General features: G+C 46.9%; 2 protein-coding genes and 1 long non-coding RNA gene across 4 annotated transcripts in view; 1 reads left to right on the forward strand and 2 right to left on the reverse strand.

Annotated features, from left to right (window-relative positions):
* Positions 1 to 184: 184 nt before the first annotated feature.
* BCAS2 (BCAS2 pre-mRNA processing factor) lies at positions 185 to 4,013 on the reverse strand. The gene is made up of 7 exons (XM_082494685.1): positions 3,880 to 4,013; positions 3,705 to 3,797; positions 3,549 to 3,619; positions 3,288 to 3,449; positions 2,505 to 2,555; positions 1,179 to 1,259; positions 185 to 648 (listed from the first exon to the last, which is right to left on the reverse strand). Exons 1-7 carry the CDS (start codon positions 3,970 to 3,972, stop codon positions 519 to 521), a joined length of 681 nt encoding a protein of 226 aa, XP_082350811.1. The 5' UTR covers positions 3,973 to 4,013; the 3' UTR covers positions 185 to 518.
* Positions 4,014 to 4,121: 108 nt separating this feature from the next.
* LOC309680782 lies at positions 4,122 to 10,864 on the forward strand. The gene is made up of 2 exons (XR_014269995.1): positions 4,122 to 4,538; positions 9,346 to 10,864. It is a non-coding gene; the product is annotated as an uncharacterized lncRNA (long non-coding RNA).
* Positions 10,865 to 11,164: 300 nt separating this feature from the next.
* DENND2C (DENN domain containing 2C) overlaps positions 11,165 to 26,969 on the reverse strand; it is a 28,074-nt gene continuing 12,269 nt past the window's right edge. Inside the window, exons 5-19 of one of the 2 annotated variants that reach the window (XM_082494422.1) lie at positions 26,555 to 26,722; positions 23,674 to 23,770; positions 22,890 to 22,934; positions 19,622 to 19,809; positions 17,331 to 17,440; positions 16,742 to 16,811; positions 16,308 to 16,385; positions 15,353 to 15,493; positions 14,845 to 14,993; positions 14,269 to 14,446; positions 13,879 to 13,920; positions 12,793 to 12,898; positions 11,976 to 12,215; positions 11,557 to 11,643; positions 11,165 to 11,212 (exon numbers count right to left, since the gene is read on the reverse strand). In XM_082494422.1, the coding sequence (XP_082350548.1) occupies positions 11,181 to 11,212; positions 11,557 to 11,643; positions 11,976 to 12,215; positions 12,793 to 12,898; positions 13,879 to 13,920; positions 14,269 to 14,446; positions 14,845 to 14,993; positions 15,353 to 15,493; positions 16,308 to 16,385; positions 16,742 to 16,811; positions 17,331 to 17,440; positions 19,622 to 19,809; positions 22,890 to 22,934; positions 23,674 to 23,770; positions 26,555 to 26,722 (1,731 nt within the window). In that variant the 3' untranslated portion in view covers positions 11,165 to 11,180. Of the gene's footprint in view, positions 11,213 to 11,485; positions 11,644 to 11,975; positions 12,216 to 12,792; positions 12,899 to 13,878; positions 13,921 to 14,268; positions 14,447 to 14,844; positions 14,994 to 15,352; positions 15,494 to 16,307; positions 16,386 to 16,741; positions 16,812 to 17,330; positions 17,441 to 19,621; positions 19,810 to 22,889; positions 22,935 to 23,673; positions 23,771 to 26,554; positions 26,723 to 26,969 lie in introns of those variants that run through there. The other variant, XM_082494421.1, reaches the window with a different exon arrangement.

Consider the following 26,969-nt stretch of genomic DNA (forward strand, 5'->3'; position numbering starts at 1 on the left):
TACCCCCCGGTGCTGCAGGGACACCCCCGTAGGCGGGCGCGAACAGGCACTGCCCTCTCACGGCCGCACCGGGGCGGGCGCCATCGCCCGCAGCCGCCGCTGCCCGGCGTGTAGGGGGGGTCCGCGGACGGCGCTGGTCCCGCCCTCGGCACTAGGGCAGCGCTGAAAAGCGAACCAGAAGCCATACAGATCACAAAACACCGTTTATTAAAGGCGTGGGGGAAATGCAAAACCATGGAACGGCTGGGAAGGGGTATAAGAGCTCCTACTTTACATATATAAAACGTGAAACGCTTCACAGTATGTTTAACTGTGCCCACAACGCATTTGAGCGGGACATTTGAGTCTACCCTGCCTTCTCCTAGAAATTAAAATAAGGCAAAGAAACAATGAAAAATACCTTTTTATCACCGTACACAACCGCAACTAGAGGGGTCTATAAACACAGGACACTTCCAAAGTTTTTTGGGTTTTGTTGTTGGTTTTTTTTTAACGTATGCTGCAGTGAGACAGTGAAGTCACTGGAAGTCTTGCTGGATATTCTCCTTGTTTGCTTCTCCATGCTGCTGTTTGATTTGTGAAATTTCATTTTCTAGCTGCACAATAGTTCGTTCAATCTCGTAATTTTTACTGACAAGAGAGACCCATCTGGAAGGAAAAAGAAATAAAGCCTTCAAGCACTGTTTAACAGTCCTGTTTTAAAATCGAAGACAATTATTGCTCCAAAGAAAGCACAAAGACACTGAATAAAGCAGTATTTTTCTCAGTACGTGATAAACCTCAGTTGATATCAAGAGTAATTTGAACAACCAAAGTGATAAAAAGTAGGTTTTAACACTGTTAAACCTTAACATACACAATTTAATTTACTAGACTCTAATTTACTACTAACTTCCAATACTTAGATAAAGAATAGTTTAAGAGCAATTTAGACAAGCAATTTCAAGCAGCTAATATGCCCTCCTTTTCACATCTGTTGCTCATTGTTTCACTCAACCACTGTCAACTATTACATAGACCTGAATTACAAATCCTTTAAAACACTTTGTGCAAAACAACCATTTTTACGTGCTGACATCCTATAGTAGTACTGAAAGATCACTGATGCTCTGCATGGAAGAATTTCAAGAAACAGATGTACTTGTGGAAGATTTAACAGAAAAATTCTAGATACTCACGTAGATTCCATTTCTCGTAGCTTAGCCCCAGCCGTGAGCTGCATGTTCTTTCGTTGCCAGTTCAGATCTTGAATGTTTTTCCTGGGGACAAAAACGTTTGTGTAATTTTTTTTTTGTCTTCTTTCTTTAAATTTAGTAATATCTGCTGCTAATTTTGAAATACATCTAATCCCTAGAAGTACTAACAGAAAACACTTGTGTAGCCAGGACTGTAACAACAACATATAGATGGACAAATCCCAGTATAGGGCTGCATAGAGAGCCCCGAGATTAATAACTGAATAAAAACCCCAAACAAACAAACAAACAAAAAACCCAAACAACAACAATAACAAAACAATAACAAACCTTCCACTCTACTACAAGCAAAACTTCAAACATTCAAGCCTACTGCTCCTGGACAAGTGCAAAACAGAAAATGTTTTGCTCTCTCTGAAAAAAAGTCAGAAAAGCAAAGACGAATGGCTAATCATCCACAAAATTCAGTAATTCAGTGAAGCACCTGAGAATCACAGAATACTTAAAATACTTTGTTCTCTAAGCAGTCCTTAGTTCACACTGCTAATGCTCGATTCTGTTAGCCTCCTTGCCACACATGGTGCTCCTTTAGCCTTCCCAACTTGAGTTCTGCTTCTACCCTTTCCCACACTGATTCTGCTCAAGACAATAATCCCATCTACTCTAATCACGCAGGTACTCATACAAGATATGAATCACTATGCAACTTGCCTTCTACCCATGTCCCAGTATACAGTCCCACCTTCAGGCTGAAAATGACAGTAGTTCAACCCAAATCTGAAAAGCTTTACTTGCCAAGTCCATAGCACGCTGTCTAAATAGAGCAAATTACAAAGGTGCATCACTGCAATATACTACAGTCTCCATCCCTTAGTAATCCATCTCCATAAACTCATTAAAGCATCCACTTTAAAATGATAGGCCAACCCTAACATCAGGGAACACATCCTCACTGAGACAACTGCACACTAAATTAAAGTCTATCAGCAGTGAAAAGAAAACATGATTGCATTTCAGAGAGGATTCCACCACAATCCATTCTGTTCAAAGGCGGTTCAGACAAAACAAAATAAAACCAAACAAAACAAACACAGAATTTGAGTGGAATGGGTATTATGAACCTAACCGCTTGGGGAGGGCAGGGTCAGATTTAATTATTGTTATTACTGGGTCTTGTTTCCTATGACCTTGGCAGCAGCATTTACACAAGCCTTTCTATAGTTGGGGGGGGGGGGGGGGGGAGGGAATGGGTTCACTTTCCTTCCAACTTCAGTATGAAAATATGAAAAAGAATTACGAATTACTCACCTCAACTTCTGAAGCTCTTTCTGGGCTTGTTCTATCATATGAACCAGATGCCTAATAGCAGAATGCAAGCAAAGCATTAGGAAAACATACAGTTGCCAGATCAGACACATTTAACCTGCCATTTAACTCCTCAGAGTTAGGTACGCAATGAGCCACTTCAACGCAAGCACCATACAACTTGTTCTCAGCGCAGTCTGTGCTCTTCACTCCTGAAGGGAATGACATAATGCCAAAACACTCCAGTTGTAACACATGCAATTTTAAGACATAAACCTTCAATAACCACCATGGTCAGCCCTTGTCATCAGACAGTATGATAAAATCATATCCATTAGCTGATCAAGTTTTATCTTCAAACTTCTTCCTGTATGCTTGTGCTATTCTGACTAGAATGGTATTGTAACATCCTCCACCATATTGCCCATCTTCTAATTCTAATTCTAAAATTACCTGTAACCAATTTTTTATTATTGTTTCCCTCATGTAACATTGTCAGAGCACAAACAGTATTTTGTATTATATGTATTGAATACAGGCAATGTATTCAATATGTATTGAATACAGGATGTATTGAAACACAGGCAATTTCTTGGCCACAGAGAGAACTCCTCCTCTTTCAGAACAGACTCTTTTTCTTCCACATAGAGCTCCTTCTAAGGGACTCAGTTATTCCAGGATATGCTCTGAAGATCCCCACTGGACTTACATAGAAAAGCATGAAAAATAAACAGGAATTGAAGTCAGAATTTCAACGAGGTTCAGCAAAGCAGATGAAGGCCTTACTCATTGTACACCTTCCAGGCGTTACAGCCGTGTTGTGACATTAACTCCAGGTTCTCAATGCGGACCGCCTGGTGCTCCAGCTGCGCCATGGAGTTGTTCACACACTCCTGCCACGCCGTGATATCGTTCTTCTGGCCGGAGGACGGGGCCGGCAGCTCGTACCTGGAACATGCCGCCCACCTCAAGAGAAGGCCCGGCAGGCCCCGCTCTCCTCCCGGCGCTCCCCGGGGGCGGGCGGCCGCTCGGCCTGCCTGCGCTCACCTCTTCATGCTGAGCAGCTCGAGGGGCTGCCGGGCCGCCAGGCGCTCGAACTCGTTCCGCATGATCTCGGTCTGCGGGGAGGGAAGCGGTAAGGTGTCGGCGGGAGGGGTACCGAGGGGGGGGAGAGGGTACAGGGGCCCAGCCGAGCCGCCTCACCTCAAAGGCGCTGTAGTCATGAGCCGGCAGGTAACTGAGGTAGTTCTTTGTCGGCCGGTACCGCCGCGTCTCCTCCTCCACCAGTGCCGCGGCCTACCGCACACGGGCCGTCAGGAACGCCGCCCGCCGCCCCGGCCCGCACCCACCCGAGTCCACCGCCCCGGCCCGCGCTCACCGCCTCACGGACGCCCGGCGCCTCGTAGCCCTGGTCGAAGTAGGGCAAAGCGTCCACCACCACATCCCCCGCCACCAGCCCCGGCCCCGCCATGCTGCGCCCGACACCGCGCTCTGCTCCTGCGCCGACCTCGGCCCTCCGCCAATCGCCGCTGCCGCAGTGCGCCTGCGCGCCCACGCGCCCCGCCCCGCCCAACATGCCCCTCCAAGAGACGCTGCGACGAACCGCTGGCCCCGCCCCCTCCTCCGGCCTGGTTTGGACCCCTCCCGCCTCCGCCCCCTGCCCCGCCCCTGTGTAAGTAGTTAAGGTCAGGCGGCCGGAAGATATCGCGCTGTACGGAAAGATAGGGCCCCTCTCCTGAAAGCCAATAGCGTTTAGTTTATGATGTAAGTAGACGGAAATGATGCCACAAACCCAAGCTATATAACGCCGTGTTACTCAACAATAAACGCCATTTACTATCCACCACATTGGTGCCAGTGAGCTAATGGTCCAAGCGGCCTGGGGTTGGTCACCGTGCCGTTCCTGAACCAGGTCGCCATGCCATTCGAAGGCAACAAGTGGTTCCGAAACCCAGGAATCGGCGGCTGGAGCGGCAGGACCAGCCCAGCAGGGAGGATGCTCCCAGACCAACAAGGAGGATGGAAGCCTTTGTGAAGGTCGTATCACAATTACATAAGCAGTGGGGTATTGATTGTAAACCCGAAGATTTTACTCTTGCAGTTGCGAGACTTTTGTAAATTGGGGTCATTGACCAGCCGGTGGATATTCTCCACCCTGAAGTGTGGGATAAATGCACTAAAGCGTTAGCCGAGGAGACGATGTCCTCGGGTTGTGGGAAAAACCTTAAGTCGTGGGGGAAAGTCGTACAGGCCCTGCAGAAGGCCAGACAGGAACAGGAGACCTGGAGGGCGGCAAAGAACTGTTTGTTGGCCACCCCGAAATTGGGAGTCAGGGCAGCCATGCAGACTTTGCACCCCCCAGACGATGACAATTCTGCTGAGGCTAAAAATTTGCAAGAGGGCGACATATCCCCTTAATCCCCGAACCCCAACCCGCTTACGGAGGGACAGAAACGAGCTAAATCCTTCTGGGGTGGGTTAGCCGAGGAGGCCAAGGTCGCCGCGGAGAAACTAGAGTCTGATGAAGTCTGGGCTAGACCACTGCCGTATGCGCCCCAAGATGTCGCCGAGCAGAAAGGCAAAGGGCGGGGTGAGAATGCCCTTGGCGAGAACAGGGAGGAAGCGCTAGCATTAACAAGCACACACAAACGGGAAGGGGAGGAGAACGAGATGGAGAAAGGTGGTGGGGGCGACCAAGAAGGAGAGAGGAGCGCGAGCGAAGGGCGGAAAGCCAATCAGAGCGACCATCTGAAAAAATGCCCTTATAGGGCAAACTCCCTGCTGAGCAGAGGCTGGGGCGAACCAAGAAGGAGGGGTGAACCAAGAGGGAGGGAACGCCCCGCCCGCAAGGGAAGCAGGCGGGGCTGGAGCCCGACAAAAAAGTACTGGAAACAGGAAGCAACCAGTCAGTCGAGTTCCAACTCTGGATCTGGATCATTCTGCCACGGTCTCCATCCTCATAGATGGTGTCTTCGGGGGAGACGATATGCTCCCGTTCAATATAAAACAAACTTGTAGATTGATCTTTGACGGGGCAGGGATGATTGTTTTTAAACAAGAATGGGAGGACAACTGTGCGAGACAACTAGCCCACATAACCAGGGCGGATCACCCACTACGTGGCTCCAGCCTGCAGCGGCTAATGGGTACAGACCCAACAATGATTACCCCCAAGCGCCGGCCCAGGGCCTGCAGGCTCAAGAAGTTATGACTACTCACGCGGCCAGAGAAGCTATTCACACAGCCTCTAGAGTTATTGTCAAGCCATCGCCATGGTCCACAATAAAACAAAATGAAAGTGAGAGTTTTACGCAATTTGTGGATCGCCTGCAGGCAGCAGTCGACTCCTCAACCCTGCCCGCAGAAGCAAAAGGCCCGGTTGTTGCAGATTGCTTATGTCAACAGTGTAATTTGGCAACCAAAGAAATCTACGATCACTGCCAGTAGGGTCAAGTATCGCGGACATGATTAAGCATGTCGCAAAAGAAGAGCATCTAGCCCCGATTCAAGTAGCTGTTCATACCGCAATAGCTAATGTGATGGCATGTGTTAAATGTGGCCAGGCGGGCCATGTTGTGGCAAACTGCCCTTGATCAGAGGACCCACTAACAGCGTTTCCCGGCGCCAGAACCGGCCCAGAGGGCCTGCGGAAAGAAAGGACATTTTGCTAAAGAATGTAGATCTAAAATTCAGGGAAATGGGAGGGGGAGAGGGCACTTGGGCCGCGCACAGCCCTCTCCCACTTGGGACATGAGGTGGCCCAACTATGCCAACCCCAACCCTGGATGGAGCTAAGCACTACCAAACCCGCTACCCCCTTAAGAAGCGACCAACTTTATGGTTCAGCCGACGATCCAGCCAAATCTGTCCCTACCTCAGGGACAACAAGAATCACCTCCCGGGGGCGAGACCCCAGGGTGGCCCTGGCAGTAAAGTGTGATAACCCGCCAGTGGTGTGGCGGATCTGTTCCCTCTATAACACCTTAGATAGCACCACCATTAGTGTCCCCTTTTTAATCGATACCGGAGCAGATGTTACAGTTATCCCTGAGACGAACTGGCCCCCGTATTGGAAATTACAAGACGCCCCCATGGTAGGTGGAGTCAGGGGATTAACCCGAGCTCGGAAGAGTGCTCAATTGGTAGCAATTACGCTTCACACTGAAAAAGGACCAGAGAAAACCATTACTCTCTTCCCATATGTCATGTCAGGAGTCCCACCCCTGTTGGGAAGGGATGCTCTAACCCTATTAAAAGCCAGGGTGACATTTACCATAAGGGCCACCGCCGCGTACCCACTCCCACCAATTAAACTGACGTGGAAATCGTCCGACCCAGTGTGGGTTGAGCAGTGGCCCCTGTCGAAGCCTCGAATGGACGCTCTTCTTGAGCTAGTCGATCGTGAACTAAAACGAGGTCATATAGAGCCTTCCACTAGCCCATGGAACACCCCAGTTTTTATAATACCCAAACAAACTGGTGAAGGGTTTCGCCTCCTCCATGACCTGCATGAAGTAAATAAGAGAATTCAACCAATGGGTCCCGTCCAAACGCTGTTGCCCATGAACTCTATGATACCAGGACAACCTTGTGCCGTCCTTGATATTAAAGACTGTTTCTTTTCAATACCCCTGCATGAAGAGGACAAGGAGCGGTTTGCTTTTTCTGTCGTGTTCCCAAACAGCCAACGCCCCAACCTACGTTTCCAGTGGAAAGTGCTGCCTCAAGGAATGATCAACTCGCCTACTATCTGCCAAATTACAGTAGATCAGGCGTTGGCACCAGTCTGGCGCAGTGACCCGACCGTGACTCTCATTCAATACATGGATGATATCTTGATCTCCGCGCTGTCAGGAAGTCAAGTAGATCAGCTGGTATCAACAGTTTCGGAAACTTTAAAAACAAATGGGTTCGAGATCGCAAGCACAAAAATTAAAAGAGGACCATGTGTAAGCTTTTTGGGAGTGGGGATCACAAGTTCTTATGTAACCCCCCTCCCAAATAAAAATCCGTCAGAACATTAAAACACTCCATGATATGCAACAGTTAGTGGGGTCCTTGCAATGGCTTCGCAACATTGTCCTGATCCCCCCCGAAATCATGCCCCCCCCATACGATCTTCTAAAAGGAAGGAACCCATGGGAACAAAAAACTCTGACGACAGAAGCAATAAACTCTCTTGACTTCATCGAGCAACAAGTATCGTCAGGCACGCTCGCCAGATGGAACCCAGAAGTACCACTCGATCTGTATGTACATTTCACAGAGGGAGGGGGAGTAGGGGCACTAGCCCAGGGGCCCCCTGAAAAAGCTCAACCAATGCAATAGATAGTCCTAGGAAAACAGTCACATGCATTCTCTCCAGGAGTCAAGTGCCTTGGTAACCTCATCATGAAAGGCAGAAAACTTGCCCTAAGACACCTAGGCATCGAACCTGCCAGGATATATCTACCCTTCCGCAAACAGCTCCCAACGCAATCAGTGGTGATGTCAGAGTATCTAGCTATAGCTCTTGCTGGATTTGGCGGAGAAGTCTGGTATGCTACAAACCCCCCCTGGACTCAAATGCTGGCAATTGTCAACATCGACCTCCCACAGAAGATCATGGATCGGCCCCAACAGGGACCAACGGTCTTCACAGATGCATCCTCAACAACCTCGACCGCGGCGACAGTATGGCAATCGGAAGAAAAATGGCACTGCATTAAAATGACCGTTTGTGCGCTTTCAGTCCAACAGCTAGAAGCGATGGCCGTAGTACTGGTGTGTGGACTGTTCCCAATGGAACACCTCAACATAGTGACCGATTCGATGTTTGTGGCCAAGCTTTGCCTAGCCATGTCGGGGCCCGGCGTGTCAACATCCACAGCAGCTCTCATGCTAGAAGAAGCACTTTTTTCCCGAAAAGGCACTATATCGGTCATCCACGTCAACAGCCACAACCCAATCAAAGGGTTTTTCCAAATCGGCAACGACAAAGCAGACGCCACTGCAAAAGGGGTGTGGATGCTAAAAGACGCCCCTCAACTACACGAGTCTCTCCACATTGGAGCTAAAGCACTAGCAAAGAAATGCGGGATCTCGGTCACTGACACGAAACACACAGTATCCATGTGTCCCCACTGTCAGAAAGCACCATTGTGGTCCAGTGGAGTCAACCCCAGAGGCCTTAAGGCCTCCGAAGTGTGGCAGACGGATTTTACGCTCTGTCAGCTGCTGAAACCTCGAGCGTGGCTAGCAGTAACCGTAGATACATATAGCGGAGTGATTGTAGCCACACAACACCTTAGAACTAACTCCAAAGCGACCATCCAGCATTGGTTAACGGTCATGGCGTGGCTTAGCGTCCCTAATCAGATCAAAACAGATAACGGTCCGAACTTCGTCTCTAAATCAGTCCAAGCATTTGCTTTGAAATGGAGTATCACCCTGACACATGGCATTCCGTATAATAGCACAGGACAAGCTATAGTCAAACGAGCAAATCAAACTCTAAAATCTAAATTAGAAGTGTTAGCAAAATCAGAAGGCTTTGCCAACGCCATTCCCCCAGGAGACCAAGCACGCCTGCTAGCGACCGCTCTTTTAGCACTAAATCAATTTCCCAGGGGAGAAGAGATTAATAGCCCCACCCAAAAACATTGGCCCACCTGAGCATTAGAAGAAGGCCCGTTAGTTATAATCAGAAACGAGCTGGGAGAATGGGAACAAGGGTGGAGGCTAGTCCTGACAGGGCGAGGATATGCTGCTGTCAGAAAAGACGGCAAAGTTCAATGGTGTCCACTTAAGTCTATTAAACCCGACCTCCACAATAAAGCTAATGAAAACTGAGTTTTATCCACAGGACCACATTATCGGATGCCCTCGTAACCCGTACACCCCAGCGGCGAGAGAGGACGACAAGTCGACAAGCATCCTGTCTGCACCTGAGAGCTCCACACTGGCAGAATCTGAACAACAGCAACATAGCCCCCACAGAGGAAGGCTACGATGCCTTTGTGTGATTTTGATTTTATGGCTTGTCACTATAAAAGAGGTAAAATCAGAGTACCGTCCCCATCAGCCGTTTAGGTGGGTCCTATGAGACCCTGCACGTGACGGTCACGTGATAAAAGAAAACATAACAGCAGGTGTCCCGACTTTTACGATAACAGTTGGCGACTTATTCCCCATAGTGGGAGGACCCAAATCTAAATCATTATGGGGAACATATTGGTGTCCCAATTCAAACCCAGGAATGAGTTATTGTAACTATCCTATCCAGGATGTATGTTCTGTGGGTATTGGGGATGTGAAACCATTGTAACAAGTGATAGATGGAAACCAACAAAAAACGACGAATTTTTGCAAGTAACATGGGGACCAAATAAGTGTGACCGTCCAAAATTTGCAAGCGATGGAATGGTATATCAAAAAGGTACTTGTACCCATTTGATTCTGAAAATCCTACACCCGAATAACATAGGTTGGGCTGTGGGAAAAATGTGGTCAGTATTCATTCACAAAACCGGCAAAGATATAGGAGTACTGATACAAATCGTTAAGCTCGTGCCACAAATTCCCCAATCTATCGGGCCTAACCCAGTTATTAACCCACAAACACCTGCACCTTTACCACATATTACCACAAGTAGTACCGACGTCACCACACCTGCAGCGACACGCACCACCAAAATTACAGCAAGGGGGAGTGTGCGCTGCGCTAAAAGAAGAATGTTGTGTCTATAACAAGATGCACAACAAAGTTGGTTTACATCATGGTTTAACCATTCACCATGGCTGACCACTCTGATAACTACCTTAATAGGGCCAGTCATGATGATCGTGATAGCATTGATCTTTGGACCCTGTATATTGAATAAGCTCGTGTCGTTTGTTAAGAGCCGGCTAGAGAAGGTTAACATCATGTTGATAGAACGCCAACTGCTTTAAGAATGTTCTTGTTCAAAATTTCACTTAGCTATCCCCAGTTATACCCCATTACTCCCAGTTACCCCCCAGTTATCTCTTGCTTAGCGTGCCTTATGTTTTCTATGCAAGTTTGCAATACATATATTTTAAGATTGTTATAAAGCATAGAATAGGAACAAGATGCATTTAGTATGTTTCTTATCCAAAATTATCATCTATGTATTCTTTTAAAATCGTTATATTTCAACAATTTAATTACGCATAGGGAGGGGGGAAATGTAGGTAGTTAAGGTCAGGCGGCCGGAAGATATCGCGTTGTACGGAAAGATAGGGCCCCTCTCCTGAAAGCCAATAGCGTTTAGTTTATGATGTAAGCAGACGGAAATGACGTTACAAATCCAAGCTATATAATGCCGTGTTACTCAACAATAAACGCCATTTGTGGTCCACCACATTGGTGCCAGTGAGCCAATGGCCCAAGCGGCCTGGGGTTGGTCGCCGTGCCGTTCCTGAACCAGGTCGCCACGCCATTCGAAGGCAACACCCCTGACCCTCCTGGCTCCACCCCCTGCCCCCGCCCCTCCCGCCCCTGGCGCGGAACAGAGAGACGGGGCCGGTGTCAGCCATGGGGGACGGTTATTAACGGCGGCGGCGGCGGCAGACAGAGTCCCGTGCCCCCAGGCAGCCCCCGCCCTCCCAGAGGCAAAGAGGAGTCCGGCCCCAGCGGCACCCCCCCCTGCCGCTTCGCTGGACCGCAGCACCGCACGTTCATTTCTTCTGAAGAAATTTCATTTTACTCCCTACGGAGAAAAAAAACACTGTTAGGAAGGGAAAACGCTGCAGGAGTCACCTGGCTGAGGGGCTGCGGCCACTCGGCCCCAATAGTGCACACCCAGCCCAGCCCCGAGTTTAGGCAGCTCTCAGATTAGACAACTCCCACAAACTTTATCTAAAGTTGCAAAAGCTTAAAAATAAGAATCTTACAAAGTCTTCAGCATCCCCTGAAGGGGCCAATGTAAACAAAAGGAACACAAGTGCACAAGGCAAAGAATGGGCCCTGCTCTCTCTTGTATGCAATTAGCTGTTCAATAGCCAAATTTATTTAAAAATGAAAAATCAATGAAAAGCAATGGTGTCCCTTTACCAAGACTGCGAAGTATTTTGTTCATCCCAGTTGGTTCTGTTTCTGGAATGCTCTCCAAATACTCCAAGGCACGGACCTCAAAAAGGCCTAAAGAAGGGGGAAAAAAAAAATCACTCACCTAGAGGAGCTACTCCATGGTTTAGCACGTGGCATCTTATATCATGAACAAGGAGGTTACAAAAAGGGAATCGTGCATGTAAGGTAAGCGGCAGGATCAAGCCCAGAAAGGAGAGAGATGCAAAAATTCTTTGCTTCATAAGATGAATTCTGTTGAGTAATTGGAAGGGCACGGAGCTCTTCCATACACCAAAATGCCAACAGGATAACTTGCCAGAACAAAAGTCTTCTAAAGAGTCAGTCACATAACATTATACTTTGAAAGGGAGTTTGTAAAACAAGAAAGTAAGATCAAACCTCACCTTTGACCATGTTCTTACTTAGCTCTCGATCCTGTATGAACCCTGCAAACATCTGCGTTTCCATGAAGAAGTGCAAAAAATGACGCACATTGCGTGACACATGAGATTTACGGAACAGCTCCCGCTGAAACACCCGCTCCCCTTTTTCCGTGACATTCATGTGCAGGGAGTAGTGTCCAACGATCTCCACAAAGAACTGCACAAAAGCTTCAGAGACCAGGGAGTTAAGAGGCATGTCACCTGCGAAGAGGACAACGGGAGAAATTTCCCTCTACATTCATCACTTTTGCCATTCCTCTTCTAAAAGAGGAGCAGCATTTAGTTTTTAGGCTGGCTGTCTCAGACTATGAAATTTCAGATGAGTGTTCGATATCAAAGAAGCCACAGCTTTAATATTAAGATTTCCTCCCATGTCAACTTTCTGCTGCAGCTGAGACAGATTCCATTCTAAAACATTGAAAATGATCCACCAGATTACCCTCTAAAATACAGAAACTTGCTATGTTCTCTGTTTAAGAAAGATGTTCTCTCTGCAACTTATGAAAAATCAAAGAAAACTCAAAGCATGGGAACTGATGCACATGCCCCAAGGCAAAATAGAGCTCTACACATACTGATTGTGAAAAGAGGAAAAATTGTTATGCCACCAAACTTCTTTCTAACATATTCACAAGAAAGATGTTCTCAGTAAGATCACAGGAAAAGAGCTTTCTAAAATGTAATTTCCTAATGTTTATTTCCATTCGTTCATTTTTATATCAACTACATAGGGGCTGTAGAGATTTGCTAATGTGAAAACCGTTTTCCATAGAAGTACCTTGTATGTCACTCTGCTCGTGTGACAGGATTTCACTTCGTTCTTCCAAGATTTGTACAAGCGCAGCCTGGAGTTTATGAGGCAGGATCTCATCTTCATCTGACACCTAAAGAGAAAAATGACCATGAAAATATTTTTGTGTTGTATCTATCATCAGTAGAACCTTTTCATTGTGAACAGATGAGGAACACTCGTAACATGCCTAAAACAGTTAGGGGGAAGTTACACCGTGATACAGTATATCTTGGTGGAGACAATACATTTGTCTTGCAGCCACAGAAACGAAAAACGTTTGCTCAGCACCCTCCAACTGTGTACTATTAGAGTCGCACACACAACTGGCCAGCACAGAACAATGGGTGCTATATCCACAACACAGACTCAGGTGTATTACACCAGTGATAAAACACACAAGAACAACAAAAGTCGTTTGAGAAAATATGACAAGTCTCGACATTATGGTTAAAAAAACCCAATCCTTTAATACCTTTCTCCAGTTGCAGGCTGCAATGCAAAACAGAACAGTAAGGCAAAGAAAAGGAGATGCAAATATCCTCCTGAACTGGTAATTCTCCAGTACGTTTATAGCTACTTGTCTGGTGATGTAGAAGCACTTTAGGTAAAGTTCACCAGAGAACCACAGGTGAGCTGTGGTAATTTGTCTCCTAGACTATCACTAGGAAAAAAAAAAAAAAAAAAAAAACAAAAAACCAACAAACATATGCCAGCTGGATGAGAGAGGAGAAAGCCCTTTAGAGAAACAGTACACAGAAAGACCGCCAGAAAGCAGCAAAGAATCTTAGTGGTCCACGACACATAATGAACCAACTAAGTATCTGTTTTTAAATCCAGCTCAGATAAGCAGCACCTTTGGCTTTGCAGAGCTCTGTACCTCATGCCACCTCAATCTTGCAGGAAGGATTTGTACGACTGTTCCCTTCTCTATTGATCAAAAAGGAATACAAGATACTTCTTCAGCCACTGGAGTCTACATATGAATAATAGCTTTTGCTGATTTCTTGTTTTCCTTTCCTTTCATTTTCCCGGCATATAACCATGAGTGATTGGTACTGGTATTTCACTCACCTCTTGCAAGAACTTGTCAGCACAAAGATCAACGATCAGAACCTGGGGAAAGATGTAAAAAACACACTGACTCTTATAACCAGGTATTGTTGCTATACAGAAAAAAACACTTTGTTTTGGTTTTTTTTTTTTTTTTTAAATGTCCTCAGTGGCAGGGGATGTCACACACGAAACACAAGTTTTGCATAACTCCAGCCTGTCTATAAGAACAGTGAGTATTACTTATCTTTGATAACAATGGAACACCCTGACATGTATCTGGCAAGTTCACCAACTGTCTCAGAAAAGTTTGAGAGTTTATATTTAGACAGAATCCACAGAGATTATTCCACAGAGGTTAACCTCATACCACTGACATTGTCCCTCCACTGTGCTTCACCCAATTCTCACCTCTTCTATGGGCAGGTCCTGGAGCTGTGGTAACGAGCAGGAGAGAATGCCAATTAAGAATGGGGTCGGAGAGCACACAATATCAATCATAGAAGCTGGCAGGACTGGTATGTAGGTGTGTTGCCAAGTGAAGGGATAAAGCGTTGCAACTGCGGCATGGCCACATTTAGACAGAGTGCTAGAAAGGTAAGAGAAGCACAGAGTGGATTGTCAATGTCTTGTTCTGTACTCAGCTACAGAAACAGGTTAGAAATGCTCAGAGAAAACTTAATTCACGTAGATTGTTTACACATCAGCAGAAGCCCCATGCATCTACTTTTAAAGTCAGTTATGGGGAGCTAGGAATAGCATCACCCCAGACTACAGAGGTACAGGAAACATTCCCTTATCTTCTCATGGGTAAATAGCATACTCCAAATTCTAAGCATGCACATGTTGTGTGGGAAGTCTGCAAAAAGCTTTTAAATGTAACTATTTACAAAAAGTTAAGACAAGCTTGCACGTGAAACACGCCCAAACGTGGAAGAAAAAAATAGTATCCCTCAGAAAGAACTAGTCACTCAGACTCATCTTTACCTTAAGTTGTCAGCAACAAAGATCACCCTCCTTTCCAGCAGGAGAGAGGCAAAGACCCGAATCGTGTGAGAGACACTTAGACACTTGAACAGGCATTCAAAGTCAACGTGTTCCAGTCGAGAGTCCAACGGACGGCAGAGTTCCACCACCTGAGAGGCAAGCAGAGACGCAGAGCGCTGCCAGGGGGACGCCAGGTCAGGCTGGCAAGGGCAGCGGCCGCAGCCCAGTCCCAGCGGCTCCTCACAAGGGGAACCCCATGGCCTGGGCAGTTGGTGCAGGACGTTGCAGAGGATGCCCCAGCAGCTCTTCCTTAAAAAGCAGGGAATCGCCTCTGCAGTAGGTGACTCAACAGGAAGCCGGTTTCTGCAGCAGCCTCCCTTCGGATGTTAGGACATTATCTTCAGACCAATTATTTACAGGCGGCATCGCTCTACAGTGCAGTTTGCAAAGCGCCGCTCTGCCCCAGGGACACCACCGGCAGCGGAAGGTCAGCCCTGATCTCTGTTACCTCATTTCCCGCTCCTGGCAGGAAACTCCTCACAGCGATGGTGCGTCCAGGAGCAGGGAAAGGCGCCTCCATTACACTACGCATAAACGGGTGCACTAGGGCCGGGGACATCTCTCGCCTCTTCTCCACTTCATCTAAAATCTGCAAGAAAATATGTTGGATGTTGGTTCAATGCCTGCTGGTGAGCCAGAAGAGACATGAGCCTCTCCCAGTGTCCCCTGCCACAGCTACGCGTGAAGACTCCAACAGACTCACAGCCCTCTCCCCTGTGAAAGCCCCTCCCAAAAGTCTGAACAATCAAATGGGAATAGAGACCAGTGAGTACAACTCTCCATTCTCAAATTCAGTCTCCTGCTACTGCAAGGATGCCTTGTATATGGTAACCAAATTCTCACAACTAGTTAAAGGAGTAAGAAGAGCAACATCCCATCCTCCTCCCCAAGCAATCTTTCTGAAACACCGTTTAGAAACTCTCTGCTCCCAATGATTAGAAATCAGCTTTCATCATAAGCTTGCCCCTGTGTTCTTCTGCAACAGCTGCCCTTTACCCGCAGTAGCTTTCCCCAGTCTTTACCTCTTTATCTATTCCTCATGGTGTTAGGAGAAACAAGTTGAGATCTCCTCTTCCACCCTCCCCCCGAACTGATTTTCCATTCCCAAGTGATGGAAGAAGAAGGTGAAGGGGCACCATCAGTTATATCAGGTATTAGAAGCCACTTCCTGACAATAATTTGCTGAAGGAATAGTAATCTGTGCATCAACTGACAAGTCTCAGCACCGGTATCATTTTATTTGCCTCGCCAAAGCAAAGGCAGCAAGGAAGCACCGCTCTCCTGGGATGAGTTGCAATCACTAAGCAGTTCTAGACTGCACAGAAGCATCCAGTTACTTTCTGGAGCTTGCAGGTTGTCAAAGACTCAGTCCGATAGGAAGTAACGGACCCTCTCCACTTCACCTTGGAGAAGAGGTTGAAGCAGCCCAGGCGGCTGACGATGCAGTACACTTCAGGAAGGCGCTTCCCTTTCCCCTCCGGCTGAAAGGCAACAGGAACAGTTATGCTGAGAACAGAGATGCAGTAAAGAACCTAGCACCTGCACTGCACCTGATTCACAGGATTCCTTCTGCTGTAGTTCCCTCTACGCTTCTGACTTAAAGGATTCCTGAGGAACAACCAGTTCCAGGAGCTGTTTTTCACACCCAGAGCCCATTTCACTGTATTGCTGGACACCATCACGCTCCTTCCCTTTTGCATTTAAAGCGCTGGTAACCCCAGCAGCAGCACAAGCGCTACATAACCCACATGGGAAATTACTGCTGATTCACATCCTGCACTTGACTGTGTATTTGTCAGTGTGTTCTTTACACTCCACCCAACACACAGACGCTTACCAAGAGCTTCTTGCAGTACCCAAACCATCGGCTGCCATCCTCACCCGTCAACACAAAAGAAAATGTTTCACTGGGGAACCAAAGAATAGTCGGGGTTAAATTCACCGTGCAGTTTAGAGAAGAGACTGACAAACAAAGCACACAAACTAGAAGTGGTTCTCTTTCTGGTCATGCTGAAGACCCCCTGCTGTGATCAGCAAGCTACTTCAGGCTCTATTCAGTGTAAAAACCCAAAGCCCGCAGACTCTCATTGAGCTACGACAGCTCTCTTCCTTCCCAGCTGCTTCTGTATTCTGCCAAGGAGCAACAGAAGCACTTGCCAGTCCGGGGAGCTGGCCTGGAACAGACATTACAAACTTCCTTCTTATAGGAAAGACGGTGCTCAGGCAGAAGCAGCACTTCTGAGTCTACCTCCATATCTCACCTTCCCCTATCATAGGGGTTAGGGATTCAGCCTTCCCCGTTTTTCCTTGCTCTGGCTGCAGTTCCTCTGGTCCAGGAAACTGGCACATACCTGTCCTGGTTTGACAACACCTCAGCTTTCAGCACTGCCTGTTCCAGGCATGAGCATTCAAAAACAAGTCTTTACCTTTTAAGGTCTGATGCAGGAAACCAGTCTTTGGGATCTGGAAAGCAGAACTTGGGAATGACCTTTAGCCTCTCTTCAGTATCCTTTGACTGTCTGAAGGGATGTTCAGGCTGGAGGGGTAACACATGCATTTGAAGTCACTGAAGTGTGGCTGGCACACAGCTGCAGCATTTAAAACAATGGAAAGCAGTATCTTCCTGATTCTACCCAATGTTGAACCATCCGACAGCTAATGCACAAGTGTAGGTGAGCATATTCTGACTACAGCAGATTCCCAGTTCCCTCCTGCATCTTTCCTGGTGATTGGACCTTTGTAAAATCACCCAGCTGGTCTTGCTAAGAACTGAGCAAGAATTTACAAGCTTGGCCAAGTTTATTGGAGAATGAAGCTAGAACTGACCCCCCAAATGATGGTTGTGTCAGCTTGCCTCAGTTCTATTCCTAGGAGATGTGAAGACCCTAAGAGGAACATGAATGTGCTCAGCCTGTGATGTGCAGATCACTCATAACTCAATTGTGAAAGAGTCTATGGGAATCACATGTTCCAGTTACCATGTGTGGGCTTAAGTCAAATCCCTCAAAGACTACAGGACAACTTTCCATGCTCAAAACTGGGGCAAAAGGAAGGTTTTCATAGAATGGTTAGAGTTCAAATAAGAGAGATCACATTTAAGTAGGAAATGTGACTGAGAAGAGGAAAGTTTATTGCATAACACTGATTTTAGACACTGTACTCTCAGTCAGTGATCTGGGTTATTCCAGTGTCCCAGGCTGTGACAGCATGAAGGAACCGTTAAGAAAACAGTACAGCATTTTCACAGAGTAACAGTAGTACAACAGCTTTGATGTCCTTGGGCCTGCAGCCCAAAGAAGAGGGTGACAAGCAGATTACTTGGAAGCAAGGCTATTTTTAGAAGGGAGACAAATCTGTAATCAGAACACCTCCATAATTGCTGGGCAATGTTTCCTGCAAAATCCCAACACGATAAATTGTCCTGTATAAAGTCACTCACCAAAACACTTACATTTGAGCAGAGGATAAATAAACACTGAGAAAATAATTTGTTTTGTTAGTGCATTTATAAAAGCCAGTAAAGAGCCACATGGTACAGCTGGGTCTGATTGCTCGGGCAGCAGGAAAAGAACAATACAGTGCCCTTCCCAAAGGCGATGAACAGATTGAGAGGTTGCACCAGGGAAAAGCTAAATCTGGTTACATTCCTTTCTTCCTCCTAACACCCTGAAGTTTGCACTTTTAGCAGATATTATTTATGTGTGTTCAGTTTTACCCACTAAATTAAGACTGTGCACTCTTTCTGGCTGCAGACACTTAGTCATTTTGTGAATCCAAAACATTTACACATTTAAGACACCAGAGTTATTTGCATACAAATCCCTTATGCAGCTGGACACTATGGATCCTGCTGGAGTCCCACATAACCTCCCTTAATGAATCTGACATCTTTTCTATTTGGATGACATGCAGATTACTTAATAATCTCTGGTGTATTCCCAATAGCACAGATAGAATTACTTGTTTTGTTCTGATTTATTTGGGGGGGGAAGGCAGCAGGTACAAGCCTAGATGGTGACAACTGAATATTAACTTCAATCTGGAACCAGTGAAGCAAGCATCAAGGCTCCATCCTCTCAGCTTCACAGTAACTACTGTGTACACCGAGTCATAATTCGGAGTCACACACCGGCCTTGCCATCAATTTCAGCTGAACAGACAGAAAGAAAGCTTATTTCAAATGGCTTGTTCTAGCTAAGGTACTTTAACTTCCACAGTTCTCCTCAGCTTTCTGGGGGCTAGTACACATGGCTTTGCCATTTTAAATTTTTTTCCCAGGGAAGTATAAATAAGTGTAAAAGCCCTGTGATTCTAGTTCCTGTGCACCATCAGTCAAATTGCTTCACTCCTTGTTTATAAGTCACAGACTACCAGGATGAGGTCATGCCCACCTCGTGAACAGAGCGCTGCACTCCCTCTCCTCTCCCGCAGGCTGCATCAGCAGCGTACTGCAGTACCGTATGGCTTTACTGTATTTCCAGGCAATTAGAATTAGAGCAGGAGCCTTCCTAGTTCCAAAAAAAGACAGTAAAGTCATCACCAAGAGATAGGGCTATACATTAGTCTGTAACAGAGCAAGGTGCTTCATATTCCATGCCTGTATGCTAACCAGTGGGCCAGCCTTACCAGTACGGAGTTTAGTAAGGGACAGACGCTGCGAGAGGAAATGAACAGCTGCCGAGTGCGTGTTATGGGCAGGTTTCCACACAGCTCTTACCTTGCTGGGAAACTGCTGTATGATCTGTGGTGTGTAAGTCATCTCAGACACCTTCTTGTGCAGCGACACCACCACAAAGAGCTCAAACAGCCGCTGCTCCTGAAGCTCTATCAAATCCCTCTCCAGAGTCTGGTAGTGCGGGTTCCTCTTGGAGGCTGGCTGCACCTGCAGCAGGCACCCATGTCGGCCTGAAGAAAGGAACAAACCCCAAACCGGCCTGTGGCTGTCACTGCCACACACCTACAGGTCACAGAAGAGGACTTGTCACCTCCTTGAGAAGGGGGAAGAGATGGGTGCATTTGCCTAATCACTGCTGCGCCCTGCGGGACGTGCCCCCCCCGCCCCCCGTCAGCTCCTCCAGCACAGAGCCGTTTGGGACAGGACAGCGCTGCCCCGCAGCAGCTCTGCAAATCCCTCTCGCCCGACAGTGAGCGTGCTCCTGACATGGACATGCCTTCCCCACATCTGTGGGGGTGCAGCCGCCCACCCCCTTAGGCCACTCACAATTTCCCCCCACCAGGGCCACGTAACAACCCGACATAAAACAGGGAAGAACGCGAAGGGCAAGGGACCAGAATCCTGTGGCAACCCCTGAGCGCAGCTGGTTCCCGCCTCCCCTGTCACTTGGAAACAGTGGATAATCAGTCACCCCCGACAGTACCTGGATCGTGGCCCAAAGATGGAGTGCAATACCAGAACCACGAGATCTAGCAAGTTCTGGGCCTGCGCAACTGGTGGCATGTACGAGAATATCCCACTGCCTGAGTTGGGCTGGACTGGAAAAGTGCCTGGCAAAAGTCAGTTATCTCAGACCCCATAAATTGCGACTCCAGCGAGACCCTTTGAGCGGTCCTGGACTGCAGCGAGCTGTGGCTGCATCTCCCCCGAGCCGGGATGCTCAGCCCAACACCTCGAGGGTGACAGGGCCAGGGCGAGTCGACCTTCTCCAGTCTCCATTATCGCCTGCTGAGGAATGCCAACACTTTGTATTTAAACTCCAGAATTTTAACTATAGGCTGCCCCTCTTTCATCATCTATCTATCTATGTGTTTCTAATATACACATCAGCTTTGACAAGTGTGGATGTTCATATATTTTACTGGATCCAAATATCTTCTGTCTCCTTATCTGTGTGTTTATATGTTTTTGTGTTCATAAACAATTATATTGGTTTTAGAAAAGGGGCACCCATCGGCTCACTGGAGTCTCCCACGGCACAGCAACCTCGATCCTCACAGTTAAAGACTCGGGTTGTGTGCGTGCAGCTCCTTGAATGGTACGTGTTTATATGTTTTGGTGTTTATACCAATATATTGATCTGAATACCCTATAGTAAGTTAGTGTGAATCTTGTCATTTTCAAATTTGTAATTAAGTAGCTGTTCAATTATTTTGTTAAATCACCTTGTAAACCTTTAAACTGGTTAATGATTAAGTGCTGCTAAAGTTTAACCTCTTGATCTGCCTCAAATCATTAATAAATTTTGAATTGCTGCTAAATCATAACCGTGTCAAATATTTTCATCCGCGACACTTGTCCTGGTTTGAGAGACACAGGACTAATTTCTCTTCTAATGCTTGGGAAAACTGCACTTTTAGAAGACTCCAGTGTCCGAATTTGTGAAAATATTTACTTTACAGCCAGCTATGGTGTGTGGGTCACAAGGTCTCAGTGTTTCCGAGCTCACCAGGTGCAGGGATGAGGAGGAGCAAGACCCGGGCACTTGACCCAAGCTGCCAACAGGATTATTTCATACCATCAATGTCACACATTATAAATTAGGAAGTTTGCTGCAAAGTTGACTCTTTCTCCCTTGATGGCTGCCATCCCAAGAACTTCGTGCCCTGGTGCCGGACCCCTGAGCCCTTCCTTTCCTCCTGAAGCCGTAGCACTCGCAGTGTCTAACATTTGCTGTCCCCTGCGGGGAGTGCACAGCTTCCTACTGATATAATTGGCTGAGTATAATCTTTGCATATTCTGTATTGGTGTCGGGATCAATATCAGTTCTTTAGTGCTGTTAATGTTAGTTGTCCAATCTTATTCTATTAAATCTGTTTATACTTCAGCTCCTGGGTTTCTTTGTTTTTCCCGATTTCCCTTTCCCAGGTGGGGAGGGGTCATCGGGTGATAGAATGATTGTCTAAAAGACAACAAATTGTTATGGGTCTCTCAAACCATAACAACACCTCAGAGCGCCGCGCTGCAGTAACAGTGAGGGGAGCCCGGCAGTGAGAAGCAGTGTAGCTCCACCAGTTCGGTAATTGCCAGGCCTCGGGCAGCTTCTCCCTAATGCAGCACGGGCGTTTGAGAGAGGCAGAGCCACTTTCCTGGCCAAGAAACCACCAGGCTGGGACGACCTGACAGGCAGTACGGACTCACAAGCACAGGCACAGCACTCTGATGTAAGAAATTCCTGTGGCCCAGGCACCATGACACATTCCGGACACTTTGGAAACAACTTTTCAATCAGGCAGTGACTCAATCACTATTTCTGCAGAGACTCTTCACTCTCCAGTACTTTCCTTAACATAAAAAAGTGGATCTTCACTATCTACTCCAAGTTAAGGCCTCTGTACGCTCCCCTCCAAGGAATGAAATGTCTCAAACAATTCGATTGGTCTTTTTTGCTCGATGCTTGCTTAGAGACATGGCAGTCTCTCACCAGGGCTGCTGGCCAACCATTGCCATTCCACATTCAAACCTTACCAGAACAGAAACTAAGATCTCGTTGGTCCTTCCCACCCCACACCAGCTAAAACTAAGCAGGTATTTCAAGTCTGTAGTCTGGGCCCACGATCAAACTCAGGACTGTGGAACCAGACAAATAACCAAGTGATTTCTCCCCAGAGGAAAGGGTATTTCACAACATTATATGTATAAAACAGAACCAAGGGAAGGAAGTAGGGGGAAAATAACTAGTCCCTTCCAACCCCTACCACTCTGTGATACTGTGATTTAGCAGCAAAGGTGATCCAGGGACAATCTCCCGCAGGACATATCTTATACTGTGACTCTATCAACCCAAAAATGAATCTACTTCTAGCGACTGGCAGATTAATGGCATTAAACCTCAAAGGCTCAGGAGAAGTGGCAGAAGTAGAGGTTGATTTGTCACAGCAAGAGCTCCCAGCCTTGGCCACGCTGCCTCTTAGATGTTCCCTTCTCTGTCTTGGCAGAAGCCACAACTAATCAGTGTGCTTATCCCATTCGAGCATTAGCCAAATGTGTAGTGCTATGGGGACAGGACCAGCCCCTGTGAGTCACTCACTTTTTGGCTGATTTTCCGTATCACTTTCATTCCCACTGGTTTCACCTGAAACACACATAATTTTCACTTATTAGCCATGCAGAAGGAAGATGGGCAACACCCAAAGTTGGGAAAGAGAGAGAACTTTAGACTCATCAGACCAACTTCACACAGGGCTGCCCACCTCTCCTGCTCAAAGCATCAGCAAAGAAGAGCTGGTACTGGCAAATGATATCAGCTCCACAAAAAGCAGAGCTGATATCAAGTCACTGTTTCCAGTAAATCACTTGTAGGTCAGCTGAACACAGGCAAAGAACACAAACCAGGTAGTTATTAGATGCTGCTATAAAAGTGAACAGAGTTGCTGAACAAAATATACTATAAAGACTATACCATGGCTACAAAATCATACGAACATGAGAATATCACTTTAGAGGCACAAAAGCAATGAGTGGAGTAGTCAGAGGTAGTTCTCGTGCCAAGTGGTTTTGTGGGGAATTTTTGGGTTTGTTCTGCTTTTTTGAAAAAGCGCTTTGAAGCAGTAGCCCAGCTCTCCAGGAATCACAGTGGAATCTCCCATTTGTGACAGTGTTGAACTTGGGTTAGGCAAGTGTTCCCAATCCTAGTGGTGCTGATAGCTCAATAATTCCAGCTGCAAGACATGGGGTTTAGCACTGTTGAGTGGGCCCAGCACAAGCTGCAGGAGGCGGTGGTGCCTGGCCTGCGAGCGGGACCCCAGGACATGCAGGAACTGTGCCACTCAAGAGGTTTATAGCAAAGGGAATGCTGCTGGAGACCTCTATACCTTTCACTGGAGGTGCTTCTCTCCCAGCAGGACTGAGCAATTTCACCCTCTTCTTTCCACGCTTAGAATCAAAGATCTCCTGTATTTTTAGTACCAGCTGAAATCCAGAGCAGAAGCAGAGGTTAATGTGGGAGTGCAGAAAAAGATCCAGGTGCCAACAGGACTGCAGCCCAACAGCCGCCATCAGGCACCACAGCACTTGGGAAACGCCCTCAAGTCCTGCCAGCGACTCAGAGACTGCTTGCTTCAGTACTTCTAGCACAGCTCACTGCATAATGAATGAGCACGGAATTCTGTTATGAGAGAGACTACTGTTAGCACAACTCAAAGCTGACACCAAACTGTACAAGCATTCTGGAAGTTATCATACTTTGCTTACCAAACAGATAGCAGAAGCAGCAAAGTGCCTGGCATCAGAACCGCATTTTCTATTAGAGACGCCAACTGCAAAGGCACTTGCAAGAATACCTTATTAACACTCCACCACAAAGGACCCTGAACTCTGCATGCTCTCAAGCATCCCACTTCTTTCCAAGCCCAGAAAAAGCAGAGCTCTCTCAGTGTAGCTGGGGGCTTGGGGGTTGTTTGTTTGGCTGGTTGGTTTGGTTTTTTACGTTTGCTTCTGTAGTTGGATGTCAGACAGCTCGAGTAGGTTCTCCAAAGCACCATGTTGGCACAGAACAAAGCTGCTCTAAGCACAGTCCTTGTCCCAGAGTAGTTTGCTAAAATGAAAGGATTATGTACTTTAATTTTGCATAGGTGAAGAAAGACAGTGGGACAGAATAACAGGTCTACGCTGCAGGGACACCACAGACCTGGTCCCCTGGAAGAAAAAATTTGGAAACAACCATAACCTAATGCAGACTAAGCTACAGACATGAAAGACGGGTCACCATTCAGACACTCCAAGCCACGCTGTTAACCTTCCTTACACTGGTCACAACAGCCTTAATAGCAAAATCTTAATGCATTCTGTTACTCCCATCACAGGTCTCTGGAGTCCCCCCTCAGCTGCCAGGTGTGCAATGCTGAGGGTGGCTGCTTGATTCTGCATGTCAAAGGCGGCTATTGCTTCATTGTGAAGACTGATTTACGCTAAATGCAGTGAGCAGGTCAAGTTGATTCTTGTCTCAAGCTAAGAATTCATTAAATGCTCCCACTGAATGTTGGAGGGTGGGGCCCAGCTATTTGTCACCACAAATACTGCATAAAAAGGAAGATACTCAGCAAGAGAACCTGTTTTTCAGCTCAAACCTTTATCCCTAACTCAGCAAACTAGGCTTAGGCTCTTCTCCTTTTCCGATCGATTTCTCCCCATTCCCTGCATTAGCATGAGGCTGCAAGGAAGAAAACAACCCACAGCAGAAAGCGGCGCTTCTTCGGCAATGTCTGCCTTCTTTCCCCTCTACCATCCAGCCTTATCTAGAGGATTTCCATTTCTGTTCTGCTTTTTGTGCAGTGAAAGATATTGGGTGTGTTTAAGGCAGCTATGTGCTTCTTAAGCAATAAGTAAGTTTTTTCTTTTTAGACTCCAATCCTTTTCTCAATCTCCCAAGCAATCTTGGCTCAATTCCTTGTGAGCGAAAAGAGAAAAGTGTGGTCCCTGCATGTAAATTGTTAACAGATTTTTGGAATAGGTTTGCTTTTGGAGAATGTTTTCTTTTCCATTTCCAAATGAAAGATACTCTCCATCACAGCATTTTTTACAATCTTGCCATCTCCTTCTTGATTTCCCAGACCTACAGTTTGTTTAAGAACACATAGCGAAGTTGCTTGTTACTCTAAAGTACTTAATGCTTGAAAAGTATTTTGCAGCTGTCCAACTCTGCCTCTCAGCAAATATACCCAATTTCCACAAGAAACAACGATCTGCAGAAGTCAAATGATTTTACCATGGCAAAAGTAAGTTGTTGCCACTACCACAACTGGAATTTGAGTGCCACACACAAAGTGACACTACAGTCATAGCTGCAGCTGTCCTAGAGCACATGCTGCATTTTAACACCAAGACATGAGGTAACCAATACTAGTATCTAGAAAGTTTCCCAAGGCATCAAATGAGAATTACAACGGAATCCTCTGTCATGAAGGTGGATTAAAAGCCTTTCTCACTACTCTGGCCTCGAAAGCATATCTGCCTTTGCACAGAGGCAGGAGCAGCCACAGGCAGCAGAGGGGAGAACTGTACGAAGACTTCATGAAATACACTTATCCCTAAAAGCTGCTCTTCACCTCTAGGCTATGAAACAGCTGCAAGTGTATGTTCCTGATAGCAAGTTAAGAACTCCAAGCTGACATGCCAGGTCACCCAGGGCCTGGCCAGCTCCCCCCAGCAGCCCCACGCTGTCAGCCATACAACAACTCGGTACCTGCAGCCAGAGCATAAGGGTCAGTCTGAGAAGTCATCAGGAGCAAGGGGCACGTACACACAGTTCTACAGAGCTGACCCTTTCGCTCACAGAGAGCTTCCTTGCATTCCTGTACTGCATTCAGCACAAAATCAACATTATTACACTTACTTCATGGAAGCATTGGGAACAAGGCTTAAATGACAACACACAAGGAAGAGCTAGTATTCACACAGCACTGATCTCCAGGCCAACACCTAGTACTCCGTTTGCAGAGTCTTGGCCAGCAAAATCACCACTGTCCCAACTAGAACTGGCACTCTGTTTTTTTGATCCCTGAACACCCGCCCTGCTACTTGGAAGGGAAATGGTTTGAGCAGGGTCACTTGCCCACACGTACAGCAGTGCTAACCATCATTCCTGCCAGACACACAGTTCTGTGACCACTTACAAAGCACTTTAGAATGTGCTAGACCAAGCAACAAGGGTTTGAAATGCCATGCAAGAAGTAATGTTTCATGCTTAAATCTCACCCAGGGCAAGTTCTTTCTCTTGTTAGCAGCCTCTACTGCTCGGAACAGCTTCCACTCCGTCAGTGTGACAGGCAGGGTTGTGTCTTTCACCATTTTCCCTTGGAAACTTGTCTGGGAGGACTTTAGCTCAAGAGTCTTGCGACTGAGGAAGGGAGGTTTTGGGGGAGGCTAGAAAACAGAATCAGAAGAGATGGTAAAGCATGGGATTAAGTTTTGGTCCAAGCTCAGAGTCAAAACAGTCACATTACAAATTATAAACTTCCTGCAGCCTCCTGCTCTACCAAGCTCTCCATCCCATCCCCACCCCACACACTCAATCATCTCATCAACACGCTCTTGTTCCTATTCTTTTCCTCCTTAGCAGCTGAATCAACTGCCACTGCCATGGCTGTTCATTATCATTTACATTAATAAC

The sequence above is a fragment of the Vanellus vanellus genome (genome assembly GCF_965231255.1).
Source record: "Vanellus vanellus genome assembly, chromosome: 23".
Lineage (NCBI taxonomy): Eukaryota > Metazoa > Chordata > Aves > Charadriiformes > Charadriidae > Vanellus > Vanellus vanellus.

Excerpts from the sequence above, each read along its gene's own strand:
- BCAS2 (XM_082494685.1), bottom strand. The coding sequence starts at position 3,972 with ATGGCGGGGCCGGGGCTGGTGGCGGGGGATGTGGTGGTGGACGCTTTG. Across the intron at positions 3,450-3,548 it reads GAGCTGCTCAGCATGAAGAG|GTACGAGCTGCCGGCCCCGT; the intron begins GTGAGCGCAGGC and ends GGCATGTTCCAG. Across the intron at positions 2,556-3,287 it reads GCCTGGAAGGTGTACAATGA|GCATCTGGTTCATATGATAG; the intron begins GTAAGGCCTTCA and ends TTCTGCTATTAG.